The sequence below is a fragment of the Toxotes jaculatrix genome, chromosome 2 (genome assembly GCF_017976425.1).
Source record: "Toxotes jaculatrix isolate fToxJac2 chromosome 2, fToxJac2.pri, whole genome shotgun sequence".
Lineage (NCBI taxonomy): Eukaryota > Metazoa > Chordata > Actinopteri > Toxotidae > Toxotes > Toxotes jaculatrix.
In genome coordinates this window covers 22,620,140-22,636,331 of record NC_054395.1, presented here as the reverse complement: position 1 = coordinate 22,636,331, position 16,192 = coordinate 22,620,140, and the positions used below count along the sequence as shown (strand labels likewise).

The 16,192-nt window shown below is 44.2% G+C and overlaps 1 protein-coding gene across 3 annotated transcripts; it reads left to right on the top strand.

Annotated features, from left to right (window-relative positions):
* Window positions 1-869: 869 nt before the first annotated feature.
* On the top strand, window positions 870-16,192 carry zmp:0000000926. Of its 3 annotated transcripts, none has more exons than XM_041064281.1 (3): window positions 870-1,006; window positions 13,556-15,294; window positions 15,574-16,192. In XM_041064281.1, exons 2-3 carry the CDS (start codon window positions 13,714-13,716, stop codon window positions 16,036-16,038), a joined length of 2,046 nt encoding a protein of 681 aa, XP_040920215.1. In that variant the 5' UTR covers window positions 870-1,006; window positions 13,556-13,713; the 3' UTR covers window positions 16,039-16,192. The 3 variants fall into 3 exon arrangements, with proteins under 3 accessions (XP_040920215.1, XP_040920205.1, XP_040920224.1); XM_041064271.1 differs by lacking the exon at window positions 870-1,006 and adding an exon at window positions 10,443-10,707; XM_041064290.1 differs by lacking the exon at window positions 870-1,006 and adding an exon at window positions 11,830-12,871.

The window sequence follows — 16,192 nt, the reverse complement described above, 5'->3', positions numbered from 1 at the left end:
GGTTTATACCGGGTCATATGCTATGGGAACTGAGGAAAGCAGTACAGTAAAGAGAGCATTTGACCTACTACATTAACACAGGACATTCCCGTACCTCGCAGTGGTTTCACAATAAGATGTGTGAGTGGTCTTTTGTGGTTTCATGCTTGAAAGAAAAGCACATGATGCCACCGCACGCAGATCATGAACAAGTGATTAAACTAAAAAGAGAACTGACTCGTTATGACTATGATGAAATCCTGAGTGTGTCAGATTTGACCAGCTGACATTACACTTCCCCTGCCGTAACGTGTCAATACTTAGTGATTATGTTTAGCTCTCTCACCTACAGTACCGTGTGCCCGGCAAGCACACCTTTCTCATCATACCCGTGGGCTGTGATTGGCTGATGGGCTGAGAGGCTGTGGTGGTGCAGCAAATAGCATGAGCTGTGGGCTGGTCCATTCTGCAGCTCGAGGGAGGTTAATGAGTGAAGGGCTGGGCTATCAGCCAAACATGAGCGGCAATGCTAAGGCTCCCACAATGAGCCTGACTGTATTACCACTGAGCTCTGTCTAATTATACACTCCCAGAGAGGGGGAGAGAGAGCGAGAGAGCGAGAGAGAGAGCATATTAGACAGGGGAAAGAAAAAGTTAGGAAGTGTCACTGTGTGTCAGAAAGACTTACTAAGAGGGATGACTGTAGATTGAAGTTGTAAGGATGAGATAGAAGGTGTGTGTCAGTTAGAGTGAAGGAGAGAGAGAGAGAGGGAGGGAGGGGGTTGGAAAGATCAAGCAAGCTGGGGAGAGAGAAAGAGAGCGCACTCACAGGGAGATAGAGAGAGCAAAGAGGCGTTTAGAGAGTGAGAAGGAGGAGAGGCAGGAATAGGATGAAGCAAGGGAAGGCTGAGCAGTAGAGAGGAGGAAGAGACTCGCAGTCTCAAAACTGGATATTCCTACGTGCCTGCTGCTGCCTGATCCAATGAGTAAACTCTCTGCTACCTGCTACGCAAAGGCACCCGGCAAGGTATGTGACCACACTGCTTCCTCCTCTGAGAGTGTGTGTGTGCGTGCGTGCGTGTGCGTGTGTAGGAGAGAGGGAGCACAGGTGTGTTAGCAACTTTGAATGAAAGGATAAACAGACTGTGCTGTGTGATTTGAATGCTTTGAGGAAACCAGTTTATGACTTATTGTAGGTACATGTCATCCTGAGAGTGAGCTGGGTTAATTATAGGGAGGAAATATGTTTGAAATGTGTGTGCATGAGTGTGTGTGTGTGTGCGTGCGTGCATGCGTGTGTGAATGAGCTTGTGGTATATACTCATATAAGTCAGCACCTGTGTGCGGGGGTGTTTGTGCGCGTGGAGGAGAATGACAGAGAGAGTGTGAACAAGAGGGAGAGTGTGACTGATCCAGAGAGAAAGAGTGTGTGAGGAAGACAGAGACAGACAGAGGGAGAGAGAGAGAGGTGGAGGTTCATCACTCAGGCTGACGGCAGATCAGGACTTTCAGAATTAGAGCAGTGGGCTTAAATAGCCCTGGTCCAGAGATAGCCAGGGGCCCTGGAGGAGCCCGCTTAAACTGAGAGGGACGGATATGAGATTGGTGAGGGGAAATTTTGGAAAGAGACAGAATGAGGGAGGAGGAAGAGAGTGAAAATAGGAGGTGCAGATGTATGGGGCAACTCTGGGAAAGATCTTATGGAATCAAAGGATGAGCAGGTGTGCAGGTGCATCAGGCGTCTGTAATCTAACTTTATATTCAAATCAGAAAAAAGATAAATGATAAAACATTCACTGACCGAACCTCCTTTAATTTTTTAAATTAGAACTTTGTAACTCTACTCGGTCAAAGACTTTAAATTTGTCTGTGTCTGCATCCCTCTGTTGGGCCGTTGGGAACACAGAGCTGTGTTTGTGGTTCTGTTTCTGAATCCACTCAAATCCCTCCACATTTCTCGGCATTCTCGATGGAGAAATACTATGCCAGTGTGCATGATTATGATTTCTGTATGTCTATTTCTGCTACAGCAGGCGCTGTCCTGCTGCGGTGATATCCCATATGCTGCGTATAGGAACACTTCACAGGTTCAAACAGTTCTCAGCTACTGTATACGAGACATACATTTGTCTCTGCTGGCTTAATTCACTTATTTCAATAATGAGGATGATCTGCTGGCTTGCACAGGAAGTCGTCAGTCACTGAGAGATTGCTTGTAGAAAAGCTTGTTTTTGAGGGAACAATTGCAAAGTGTGTTCTTTCTGCTGGGAGTTTTCAGTGTTGGATTTGTCACTTGCATGTCAAAACATGGATCCTCTGGTGTGTCAGTGAGAATTTGTGCCAGTGTGGGGCTCTAGTTGCTCAGGTTGCTTCAAAACACAGATTTCCTTTATTTATTTTATGTTTTATATTTACTTACCATGACCAAGCCCGGAGCTTTATTTTACCCTCCTGGTGTGTGCCAGAGATGTTCCCTTATGAATGATGTAGAGATGACAAAGAGAAACTGAATGTTCATGTGTTTCTATATCTTTTGGGAAAAAGAAACACAACTTGTCTCTGTGGGCTGAATGAGAAATGCAGCATGTTCTCCCATCCCATGTTTCTTAGAGTACTGTTAGCCTGAAGAGCAGAACAGGCCTCTTGTGGGAGAAGGTTGAGTGGTTGCTGGCCCTTTAAGAGGTCTATTTTTACAGGGGCACACTCATGCAAGGAGCGAGGCGCACAGAGGAGGCAGTGGCACACGGAGACTCTATCTGCTCTGCCTCACTTCTGTGACTCCACACAACACATCCTATAGGACCATAACCTTGTAACTGAGTGACTGCGAGAAAGTCATAAAACTTGTTCAGTCCGTAGAGGAGCACATGTTCTTTCAACGCAAGCTCAAACACGAAAATCATCAAAACTGGAAGTTACGAGTTTTTCACCCAATAAGGAGAATCAGCCCTTTTCAAGTGGATCTCTCTGAAGTCTAAAAGTGATAATGAGTGGGAGCTTGCAATAAAGACACCCTTGTGCACACTGTACGCAAATGTGCCAACATTCCTACATGCTTGTTTTGATATGCAGATAGCTATGAAAGAAATCTGAAAACATTCATGCCCCCTTCTTACAAACACATAATACACTTTAGTTTACTTACACCCACACACTCCTCGAAAGAAACCACAAAAAAATGAACACATTTCAGAACATTTTTACACAAACACACATCCGTGCACTTAGAGGTGCGCACAGTGCTGTACACCCACGTAAAAAAAATTACTTATACATCCTCAATATCTGGACCTAAAATAATCTTCTCCTTATGCAATCTGCATGTTATATAATGCATGGCCTGTCATTATCACAGCGCTCCTTCACGCCCTGCTGTGCCTCTCCACCTACAGCACCACACAGATAGGCAGACACACACACACACACCCTGCACCTTGTGTTGACAGTCATATACTCTACTCTAGCACTCTCACCCACGTTGAGTGTGTGCTCTCAAACAGCCAGCCAGATGAGTGAGAGGGAAAGACAGAGAGGAAGACGGAGAGTGGGTGGGGTGGGGGGACTGAAAGTGAAAGAGACATAGAGGGAAAACTTACATAGTGAAGTGTACATTCATGTGGTGATTACACATTAGCATGATTATATGATTCTGTACATTTGTGTTGTGCACGTATGTGTGATTTTCAGGGCTGCATACTATGTGTTTGCTCGGAGAAAAATTCCCGTCTTTCACCCACAGAAACCCTTTGTGGGTGACGCAGATTAGCAGGTACCTGAGGCTACACCATAACCCCACATAACCTCATTTGTGTAATCATTTTCTTTACCTCCCTGTTCCTCTTCAGAGTCACTCACCAGTTCATTGCGGGATGCATGAGGGATAATAACTTTCATTGTCACTCACAGTCACACCCATGAGCAAACACAGATTTGCATGCCTTGCATGTCATCCTCTGACAGAACAGAAAGGGAGTCAAACCCCTTCTAAAAACCTGATTCAGTTAAAAAGAGCAGTTCACGTAATTTTTAAATTGACTGAACTGACAAATCAAGTAATATGTGCACATCTGCTGTGTGTCAGCACAGGGATACAGAGCTCCACATCCACAATTAAGTTGCACTACTGCAAACCATTTAAGAAACAGTTACTAACCAAATGGTATTGCACAAATTTCTTTTTTTTTTTTTTTTGGGTGTGTGCTGATCATGAAGTAGTTCTGCATTTATAGCATTTTTGCATCAGTCAAGGGGACCTAGATGGCCACTGTTCCCAGATCAGCACTCTCACAGTTGGAAGGGTATGAGAATTGGCTTGGGAGCTCAGCTGAGGAGCCAGGAGGGTGATGAATAATCCCAAACAGAGGCAGGTGTTTGAATACAGTTGACACCGTGCCAGACTACTTTAAGGCGACAGACACACCTGTCGGCCGGGGTGTCCCGTGAGAGGAAAGTGCAGGAAGTGATATTTCATATGATGCATTTACATTCAGATCTACTTATGTGTGAAGATATGTGTGTGAATGTGCATGTTTGTTCGAATGCAAACATGCGTATGCAATCTGTCAGTTATCCAAGTCTTTTCCTCGCTTTGTGTTCTTACAGATCGTTTTCTTTGGCCTTGACTTTCTAACCCTTGCGTATGATCAAGCAGTATGTTCTCCTCCTCCTCCACACTTCATCTACAATAGGGGTCAACGACCTTTCAACCCTGCCACCCACTACTTACACCCACAGTTTTTCAGCCAGGGCTGTCTTTCTGCTTGCTGGAGCCCATGCAAGTAATTCTGCTGCCTTGTACAGACAGACCCAGCATGGACAAACACAACATACTGCACGGTATCGCTATCACTGTACAGTGTAGCATCAGAGACATCCTGTTGCCTATAGCATCAATAGTGTCTTGATATCTTGTCCTGAAGTTGGATGTGCATTACCTTCTTCCTTTGCAGCGCTTTCCTATTCATTGTGTTTCCTTTTTTTGTATTCTGCACAACATTAAAATCACTCAGCAAAACAGCTTTCAGTAATTTAATTTGACTTATATTTATGTAATTATTAGCAGCGATTATCAAATAGCTGAGTGATAAAGGTTCTCTCTCAAGTGGAACTGGGACTCTCCCTATTTTCATTTTGAAAACAAGCATTAAGCCCACTCATTCCTATTTCAATATAATTTTCAGCACCCTCTATAACAAACAGCATCAGCGATGTGTTGAGTAAATGGCTGTGGCTGCGTGTGACTGGGCAGCAGATTTGGTGTGGGAGGGGTTGTAGAGCAATAGCAATAACGGCAGTGTATAGCAATGTTGCCTTGAATACTGCCAGTGATAAAGGTACTCCAGACAGTATCTGTGAATCCAGTCTAGACAGACTCTCTGAAAATGAATGGCACTTGAGCTACCATGGCCAGACCTGACCATGCTCTCTCCATGGAGATGCCATCACTATGTTTGCTTACAGCTTGCTGACATTTTGCTACTAAACCAGAGAACCAACAGAAACCCCGTTTGACTGACAGTCGCCAGGGGACAGTGCCAAAAGCAACAAATCTTTGGAATGAAAAGTAATCCCCCACCTCTTTCACACACACACTCTTGTCCTTGGTCTTTCAAGCTGTTTCTACCCCATCAGACTTTGTCTCGCTCTCTGAGTTTCTCTCTCTCCCTCGCTCTTTCTTTCCCCTCTCTTCTACCATCCACCCCCCTTTTAAGCTACTGATCTCATAGCGTGAGAGTACTACTCGCAGGACCTGAGTCGGCTAATCATGTCACAGACTAGTGAGATGGACTGCTACCTGTGAGCCAGTGAAGCTGAGCAAGTTAAAAGTTAGAAAACAAATTTAGAAAAAAAAAGAAAGCTGCAAGAATAGAAATACAAAAGCATGACTGTGCATCAGCACTATGTGACATCACTGCAGTTGCATAAGAATTTCTGTCACCTAACTAGTAGTTTTTTTTTTTTTTTAAGCTTTCGTGATGCATACAATGCCCGCAAATTGAAACCAAAGTCAGCTCTTTGTGGTTGAAAATACATCTGGTGCAGATGCCGCATATTATCAGACTGAGATAATGGAAATGTGCAAAAATGAAACTCATCAGTAAACACTGAAATGTCAATGAATGACAACAACATAACACCCGCCTTAGAAAATGTCAGCCCAAGGTTTGCAGAATACCTGTTAACTGTTCCATTTGTTCTCTGCTGACCTCGGGGTACACACAGACATGTGCAGTACATGTCTGTGTGTACAGGAGCAGAGAACGAGAGACAGAGGAACACTGCAGTAGTCTGCTGTGGTCAAAGGAAGAGGAGAACGAGGTGGAGGAATTTTTGCTTCTGCTGACTGGCTGACCTGCATGTAATTAGTCAAGTCATATTTTTAACTGATATTGCGTAAAAGCCAGCTTAAGGAGCCATAGCTGCCCTATTTATACCCTAGGGGCTAATGGCCTGTACCACCACACAGGGGGATTTCCTCACAGAACTATACTAAGCCTGCCTTAGGCCGTACCAGTTAGGATTCACAGGGATTAACCCAGCAATACATTACAGGCGTCACCCTCTAGTCTGCATCACACACTCTGTTCTACTCTCTTCTGATCAGGTCTTTTCTTGCAGGGTTTAGCCTACTCTGTTTACAAATCAGATTTTTAGAAGGTGGTATGTTCTGTTTGCTGCACTTACCACACACACTGTTGATCTTATTCTTAATCAAAATCAGCAGATGTTTTTATTCATTCGGGCCACAGGAAGATGTGCAAATCTGTCATGAGTTTGCACAGAGAATAAGTTTTAGCATGAGTCTTGGCATGCATGTTTATGTTTCTGTGTACAGGCAGCATACCTTGTGTGTGTATATGTGGGTGTTAATAGTAACTCCTGAGCCATAAGCCCATCCTCATTGTGGTTGAGCCTGCTGCGGGCAGGGCTGCTGGCTCATCCTGCTGAAGAATGGGTCAGGGCCCTGAAGGCTGACCTGGCCTTTTGCCCATTAAGCTATCTCCCGTATCACCCTGTCCTTTTATCAGCTTAGCCCGGCTCCTTGTGGAGTAAGCCACCACACAAGGCTAGTAGTACTCCCCTCCTCCCTTCGCCCCCTCCCTCCATCACTCCACCACTCCAAGTCTCCCTCTAGGACTTAAGTTATCTATCTATCTGTCTATCTATCTGTCTATCTATCTATCTATCTATCTATCTATCTATCTATCTATCTATCTATCTATCTATCTATCTATCCATACATACATATATACATATATACATATATACATACATATATCTCCCTATCTATATGCTGTGCCCTCTACCCCCCTCTTCCCCCTCCCCTCCACTCTCCTCTACTCTCTCCTCTGTTCAGATCTGTTACATTCAGCAACAAATTTCTGCTGCATCAGACGTCCATCATAGATCCCCCTCTCAGCCTGAAACGTGATCAGACACCCAATACGAGGCTACACATGAGGGAGGGTAAAAAAATAAATAAATAAAAAGCAAAATGGCTTTTTGGTTAAAAGAAAAGAAAAAAAAGGACCAGAGGCTCAGATACAAAATCTTGTTCAGTGTTCAGTAAAATCTGTTGATTATTCTAAAATCCCACATGAGAAAGTCTTTGACTCCTGTTGCTACTTAGTACTTTCACCACTATGATTTTTTTTGGGTGTAGTCTGACTCATCTGACCTTTCTTGTCTAGGCCTGCCCCTGTGTGTGTGTGTGTGTGTGTGTGTTTGTGTGTGTGCGTGTGTGCGTGCGTGCGTGTGTGTGTGTGTGTGTGTAAGAGATGGACAGATTAGTGCAATGCCAGGTAGAGAGAGAGACAGCAACATCTAGAAGAAATGAAAAAAAGAGTGTACACCAAATGCCTCCGTGGTGCCATAAATGATTGACAGCACAGTATGACTCCATGGTGTGTTTGCTCTTGTTGATGTTTGTCTGTGTGTATGGATTCAATATGCTAAATACCAAAGTGTGCAAAGTGTGTTGTGCATAAGTAGAGCACAACAGTCATTTCTATATCTCCACACTGTAGTATGTACCCTTCATGAACCCGGTTCTTGCTCTGTTTCCCTCTCTTTCACTATGACTGCACTGTTAAATCAAAATGTATATTAAACACAGAGTAGTGTCATAATTTATATTTTGGATTTAGTACAATTATATGTTAGTTCTAAATACTGATGAAAGGGCAGAGGTGATCATCTGAGAACAGTAATTATTTGGGTTGCTTTCATACTTTTTATACTTTAATATAGAAAGTATGATTTCTCACTAACTTGCTGACCTTAAGATTTAATGGTATTATTTAAAAAATGTGTTATTTATGTGGGAAGTTATCTTGTGTAATCATGTGTTGGACAGTTTAATTTAAATTGCCAAGCCAACTCTAACACCTCATGAGACACGGGCTGCTTTGTGTAATATAATCATAGAAACATGTTTGTAGAGGCAACTTTGTTTTTACATGCTGCGAGTTGTACAGTTAAATTAGTTATCAAGGTTTTTAAATACTGAAAAGAAAAGAAAAACAATAATTACAGTAAAATTAACAATTACCTGTTTGTAAGCTAGTTTTCATAAATAAGTAAGAAACCTGCAATTCTTGGCCTATTGATCCTTTTTTTAAAATTGGATATAATTAATGCAATTATGAACAGATGGATTTTTCATTATTTCATATTATCCTTAAGATTGTTTTATAATTTATTTATAGCTCAACAATTAGATTTTGTTGTTTTGTCTGACAAGATTGAATGTTTATTGAAATTCCATTACAGTGTGGACTTGCTATCAAAATAACAAATCCCACATTTTTATTTTTATTTAATTTTGATCCAAAAACCTAATATATATATATATATATATATATATAGTATCTTTAATTGTGATACTTATAATGAACCCACACAAATACAACAAATAACAGAGCAGACAGCGCCTGTGCCCACACAACCTCAGTGTCTCAGCGCACATAATCTTAAAACAGCATTCACTTTAAAAAATAAGAGTAATCTTTTCCTAAATGTCAGAGGAGACTTTCTTGGCAATAGTCACCTCACTGTGAGAATGTTTCAATGTGGCCTTCAAGCTGATGTGTCTGCACACCTACAGGGCTCATTAGTTTTCCATTGCATTGAGGTTGAGAAGTTAGACAAGGTTAACCTCTAATTTACTGTTGGTGGATATGAGTCTGCATTTTGCTGCGTGTTCGAAAGAGTGGATAAATTGCTTGTAGATATATGAAGGAAAATAAAGATTGATTTTTACAATTAGCCACCAATGACAATTAGATTGTTTCATTAAATCCAATTTCTCTCTGTGCTCCAATTTACGTTCTCATTCCGGTATTGCATTTCTGTGCTGATAATTAACATAAGCTTGTTTGAATTGAGGTTTGGCCCTGTTTCTTTGACAAGGAGCCGACAGGGTTGTTTGCAAAGCATTGCATTTTCAACCATGGGTGTGTTTATTATTTTGTAAAATGTTTCTATACTGACAGGTTTCTGACTTCTTGACGTAAATGAACTTCATGCTCTCACCAATTCAGTCGTAATAAGCCATACCAGCCATACCAACACACTTCACTTACACTGACTGAATCATTGAAGCAAATCATTCAGAGCTCTCCTGCAGTGCTCCTGTTAGCGTATGAGCCTGTGAGTGTGTGTGTATGTGTGCATATGAATATGAAGTCAAATCAAATTTATTCATAAAAGCTCTTTTAACAAGCAGGTTCATCACAAAGTGCTTTGATGAGAACAAAGGGCACAAATTCAGATGAAAACTACAGATAAACAAAAAGCAAGAATCGTGTGTGTGTGTGTGTGTGTGTGTGTGTGTGTGTGTGTGTGTGTGTGTGTGTGTGTGTGTGTATGTATGTGTGTGTTTGCTTGATGGATGTGAGGTTTAGTTTTGAGTCAGAGGCACCAGCAAAAGCCTAAGTCTGAGAGTGTGTGTAGGATGAGCCTCCTACCACGTCCCTCCCTGTATCTCATCAACTGTCTCTCTGCCTCCCCTCCATCCTTCCCTTCCTTTTATGTGCCAACATGTCTTCTACAAATGTTCACCAGAAACATACATTAATGATTTGACTACTGACTAACTGGTTGATTAATGACCTTTCATGTTAGAGGACACATTTAACCAGTGAAATGTACGTGAAAAGCATAACATCAGACAGTACAAAGGCAGCATATAGTCACATATATATAATTTGTATTTGCTGCATCCTTGACTGTATGTGTGTGTGTTTGTGTGTGCATAACATATATATGTGTGTGTATGCATATTTGTATCCCTCACAGTGATTAAAGCAAGTGGGCGGCAGCAGCAACTGGTCTGCCTGTGTGGCTCTGCATAGCAGACATGTTTCTCACTGCTAGATATTACTCATTTCCTCAGCCCTTTGCACACACAAGCGCACACACACACACACACACACACACTCTTGACACACACACACTCACTCACATACACAACAGACACAGAGACGGATAGCGGGCTCTCAGTTCTTTCCCTCAGTTTGGTGGGCTTGCTGGTGTTATTTCATGCGTAGAGAGATCAGAGGCAGTGTGTAGCTGGAGGCTGCTGATACCTGCGGGTGTTGTAACTGGCGGTGGTTCTGTGGAGGAGCAGTGTAGCACAGTGAGGAGCTGAGGAGTGGGTTGACCCTCTGGGAGGACTCGAATATGAATGACTGCCAACACTGGGACGTCTGCTCTGCCCGCGCTAAGGTCAGTCTAACATCACATCACAACAAGTACCAGCTCCATCAACCTGTCTGTCTGCTCCCACATTCTCTAACTGCTCTTTTAGATCAGGAGTCCAGTAAGAGCTGCTTTTGACTGCTTTTCTGTTTCAGTTAGCACTGCTGGACTATCACTTTGTGTTCCTTTGATCGCAAAATAGGCGAAACTAGATTCTGTAGTTGTTTTTCTGAGGTTTGCAGTCATGAGACGGTTCTCCTGAAACGCATGCAGAGAAAAGGCGGGATGAGATGGAGAAGTGCAAACAGCTATGTCAAATTTGACAAGTACATGAGAGCAAGTTGAAGATTACAAGCATTTTAGATTTTAACATAAAAAGATTAACACAACTGTTTCAGTTTGTTTTGATCAGTTTTAAAAAAAATGAAAGGAACTTTTAAAATAAAACGTATTTAAATTTGCACAGAAAACCAAAAGGCTTGAGGAGTATTTCATTGGAAGGAACGTGTAACTATGTAATTATTACTGTGATCTGCTGGTTTTGATATATTTAAATGTTTCGACCACAGTAGCTCCAGATAAACTCCAGCTCTCTGTGCATGTCTGCACCGTGTAGGAGTGTTCTGTTAGAAGACATTTCTCTGCAAACTCCTCCACATGCACAATTGTGTTCTTTGTTTTCTACTTTTTTGGCAAGTTTATATTAGGTCTGTTTTGACAACCTTTTTCATGAGGGCTGTCAAATTGACAAAGGTGTAAGAGTCATTTCAGGACAAAAACTGAAACCAGATTTTATTAATTTAAGAAATCTGTATTCTAGGCAATTGCAGAACAAGGCACACTGTAGAGATCTTTAGCCAAAAACAAAAAAATGATAAGTTAGACAAACTGAGACCTTTTGAATACTGTGTAACTTGTGTAAGGTATTGTTTTTGCTACTCTTCTTTTTCTATAGTAGAAAATTGTAGTTTATTCTTTCTACTTAGTCAATAAATGGCTTAATTGTTCAGGTGCTGATATTATGCTACTTTTCTAATACTAAGTAGTTGTCACATTTAGATGAATAAGATTGTGATAATTAATTTGATAAAAAATGGATTATTCTAGAAAGAATATTGACAGAAAATAATTTACGGTATGTATGGATTATACAAGGGCTGACTTATTTGTTGATACCGTCTGAAGGCCTCATATCTCCCGAATATCAAGTTTCATAAATCCCGGGTCAAAGGTTTTTTTCAGCCGACAGAAAGTCATGTTGTCTTTCAGCTGAACTGAAAATATATCACTAAAACTGGACTTAAAATGGTTCACAGCGTAACAGCAACATGTTATTTTACCTAAGAACTCCTGATAACAATTGTTCATTATAAGCATTTCACATGTGCTACTCCATCAGACCCGTCCTGTCAGGGTGTGTCAGTGTCAGGACAATGAATCCCCCTCCTCTCACCAGCCAGTTTTCAGTTTTCCACTCAGATGCACAAACAGCTTGCTCCACTCTAACACTTATTCTGTTTTTGGACCAAGTCACTTGATGAGCAACAGTTTACCCACCTCTCCATGGAGTATCCCCATCTAACCTCTCTAACCGACTGGATGTGTGTGTGGACACAGTTGCCATGGTGACAGTGTGGCGGATGGTGAGACGGCAGGGAGTTGGTAGGCTGTTGAGACAGACTTGCGGGTGAGTGCGGGGCTGAGTGGCAGCATGGTGCTGTGGTGTTGTGGCGGCGGAGTAGCGATGGTGGTGGCAGTGATGGTGGAGGGAACAGCTGGGCTGGCACTGCGGCAGCCATCACTTCAAAAGAGCCCATTTAAACGTTTGGAGAAGAATTAGTAGAGCTCCCCCGCACTTCTCACTGAATGAAACAGGGCTGCAAAATCTCTGACACATTCGAGGACTCAAACACAAACACACACGCACACAAAGACCTAAACAAATAAACATTTTCACACATTTCTTCCCAAAAAAAAAAAGAAAAAATATACAGTTACACATAGACAAACATGGCTTACATGCCTGTACACACACAAATAGTCACACACACACTTTCCCACACCCCTGCTGTGACACATAATTAATATGCAAAGACCCATATCCTGTATCCACAACAACTGGTGGTAATATCAACAGTGTTTCTGTCAGCTTTTGGGTGGGTGGTGACCAGCTTTGCCTATCACTGGGGGAGTAAGTACAGCCGCCTGAGGGAGTATTTGTGTGTCTGTTGCTGTCCGTGTGTGTGTGTGTGTGTGTGTATGTGTCTGAAAAAGAAGGGGTGGGGGGTGCTCGTAGTAAGCTTATATAGAATACAGAGAACACCCGGGGGTGTCGTGGGGGTGGTTCATGAAAGTGGTACAAAAACATATCTACATATTCCAATCATCCCCTGAGAGTCGGAGATGAAAACCCTCCTGCTGTGAGCGCTCTGTGTGTGTGTGTGTGTTTTTTTACACACACATACTGCACTGCCTCTGAACTTCACTGGCTACAAAATGTATTTTTAGCCCACACGTGGGAGTAATGTGTTTGAATGAAACGAGTAAGTTGGGTAGTTTCAGTCCCACCGCAGTGCACATAGGTAATGACTAATTAGCGACAGCTATCAGGAAGCTAATAGTTTCTAACCTTTTTAAAGGAGTTTGGAAGAAGGAGTCACTGGCTGATTATCTCCATCTGTCTGATACAGCTGAATGTTTGTTTGCATGTCTGCCCAGACTGACAGCTAAGCCTTGACTACAACTAATGCCAGGACCTGACAGATTGTACTTTTTAAATATTCACAGTTAATCTTGCTTACTTCTTTTTCTGTCCCCTCCCTTCTTTTTACCCACCTTATCTCTGTGTCTGTCCTTTTCCATCCTCTCTCTTAAGGTGAGTGGTGCTTCAGTACAAAACAATCGACAGTGATCTGACAGTGATGCTGTGTAGCAGCCTTCCCCTCTGTATGCGCCCCTCGTTCTCCCGTAAGGCCCATGTGACCTAGCCTACACCCACACACAGGGGGCCCCCACTGCCGCTGGAGCCCACCCATGAATCCCAGCCCCGAGCGCGGCAAAGAGTGCCTCCCTCCCAAGAAGAGGGAGTCTCGGCAAGGATCGGCAGAACACCACAGCACTTTGGACGACTTTAAACCCCCTGTGCCACTCCGAAGTCGGTCCAGCACAGGGAGAGGGGAGGGAGGCAGGGAGGCTAGTGACAGGGACCGAGCTCTGACTAACCCAAACCCCCATCTCCTCCACACTCCTCCACCCCTTCCTGCTCCCGCACCATGCCTCCCCCTAACCTTACCATGGCCCCTGAGCTACCCTCCTTCTGTCTCTCTTCCCCTTTTCTCAGGGCAGGTCAACGAGAGGAGGGGCTCAGGGTCTCCCTCATGGAGAGATGATCCTCTCTCCTCAACCCTGCCCCACACCTCTAGGTGGCTTAGAGGGGAGGGTTCCCTCTCCTTGCCACCTTCCTCCTCTACTTCCTCCTTTAAGACTCCCTTCCCAGCTGATAGAGAGATGTGGTACGTCAGCAGTGGCCGGCGTGACTACAGCGCCTCTCTCTTCTCCCCATCTTACTTGTTTAGCCAACAATCTCTCTACCCCCAAGACCCAAGCTTAGCTGAAGCCAGACATAGGTACCTGGGCAAGAGGCCCAATGGCCTGGATGGGCCAGGCAGCAGGACTGTCTCAGCCTCCAGGCCTCTGCTCACAGGAGAATATGGGAATGAAAGCAGCAGAGCTAGGCTGAACATCAGTCCACACAGCTCCCATACCAATGGTGGACGGAGACAGCAGGAGGATCTAACACCCCGTGTCCATTCTGGAGGGCTATTTTTGTCAGACTCTCAAGCTCAGGAGGGCCCTGGGCCACATTCCTCACTGCAGGACAGACATCTGCATGGGATAGTAAAGACTGGGTCAAATTTACTCTCCACCAGTCCCCATCCCCTTGGACCAGATCCCAGGGCAGGTAGAGGGGGACTACTGGACCCCATAGGGCCCACACCAGCTGAAGCCCAGATCTACTACTCCTTGGGATCGGTGTGCCACCCCAGCTCTCAGCCCTACTCACACTATAACCCCTCAGGAACACCTCTGTACAGCCTGCACAGGGAGCCAGGCCCCAGGCAGCACAATCTAAGGAACTCACCTCACTCACCCCCGGGTCTGCCTAACAGTGATGGCAGGTCACATAGAGACCGGGAAAGAGACCAAGAAAGAGACAAAGTCCTAAATAGGGACAGGGAGCGAGGTAAAGACAGAGACAAAGAGAAGCACCTACAACTTGACAAAGACCAAGACAGAGACAGTGAGCGCGAGAGACGACGGGACAGAGAAAGAGATAGAGGGAGAGAATTATCTCCTTGCCATCTTCACACCTCACCCCAGGCCCCTCACCCATCTCCCCCTGCGCTCCTACCTCACTTCACCAAGGGTTCTCTGATTGAGTTGGCCAGTGGGCAGTTGAAGCGGGTGGAGGACCTGCAGACCGAGGACTTCCTGAGGAGTGCAGACACCTCCTCAGAGTTCCACCTCAGCACCTGCACTGTGCTGGTGATTTCCCCCAGCAGTACACAGGGCTTCAGTCACCTGCAGGTCCACCTCACAGACCGCAACACTCAGGTCAGATTTCTCTTTAGATATATGCTTCAGCTTATACTTGACTAAATTACATTACAGCATAATCGCAGATAATTTAATGAATAACTGTATGTCAAGATGAGTGTTGATGCAAATCAGTAACACGTAAGGTTGTAGTTTCCTTCACAGGTGAAAACATTCTTGATCAGTTTAATTTCTGGCACATATTATTAGACACCAAAGTCAGACTGTGATGATAACAAGTGACAGACATGAAAGGCTTCTTGGCTGAGTGTATAACAATGTTGTGGTTTTGTGTAGGAGTTACTGAAGGTCTTGGTGGAGTATCCGTTCTTTGTGCAGGACCAAGGCTGGTCTTCTTGCTGCCCCCAGAAAACTGCACAGCTGTATGGCCTGCCCTGCCGCCAGCTCATGGAGGGGGATGTCTGCCTGGCTCTCACCCCCACTCCCACTCAAACCCACCGGACACACACGCGTACCAGCTCCAGGGCCCATCGCACGCAACACCCCTCCAGAGCTACAGGAGAGTCCAGCAGCTCACACAGGGAGGAGATGCCACCACCACCTCCTCCTCCCCCTCTTCCTCACCACCCACCTCCTACTGCGCCAGCCCCTCCACGCACTCTGGCTGCAGAGCCTCCCACTCAGGAGCAGCCACGTCCACGCAAACGGCGCTGGTCTGCCCCAGACACCCGTCCCTCAACCGGAACTGATGAAAGCCTCCTGGATTTACCTCATGGCTCCAAGCTAATGAAGTGGCAGTAGAAACTTGCACATGCATACATAAACATGCATACATATACACACACATATACATATACATGAGCACATACACACCCTCCTTGTCTCTGTTGCACCCACCAAGACAAACAATGGAGAGACCTCAAGGCAGGGTTGCAGGGAAGGAAAAAAAAAAACA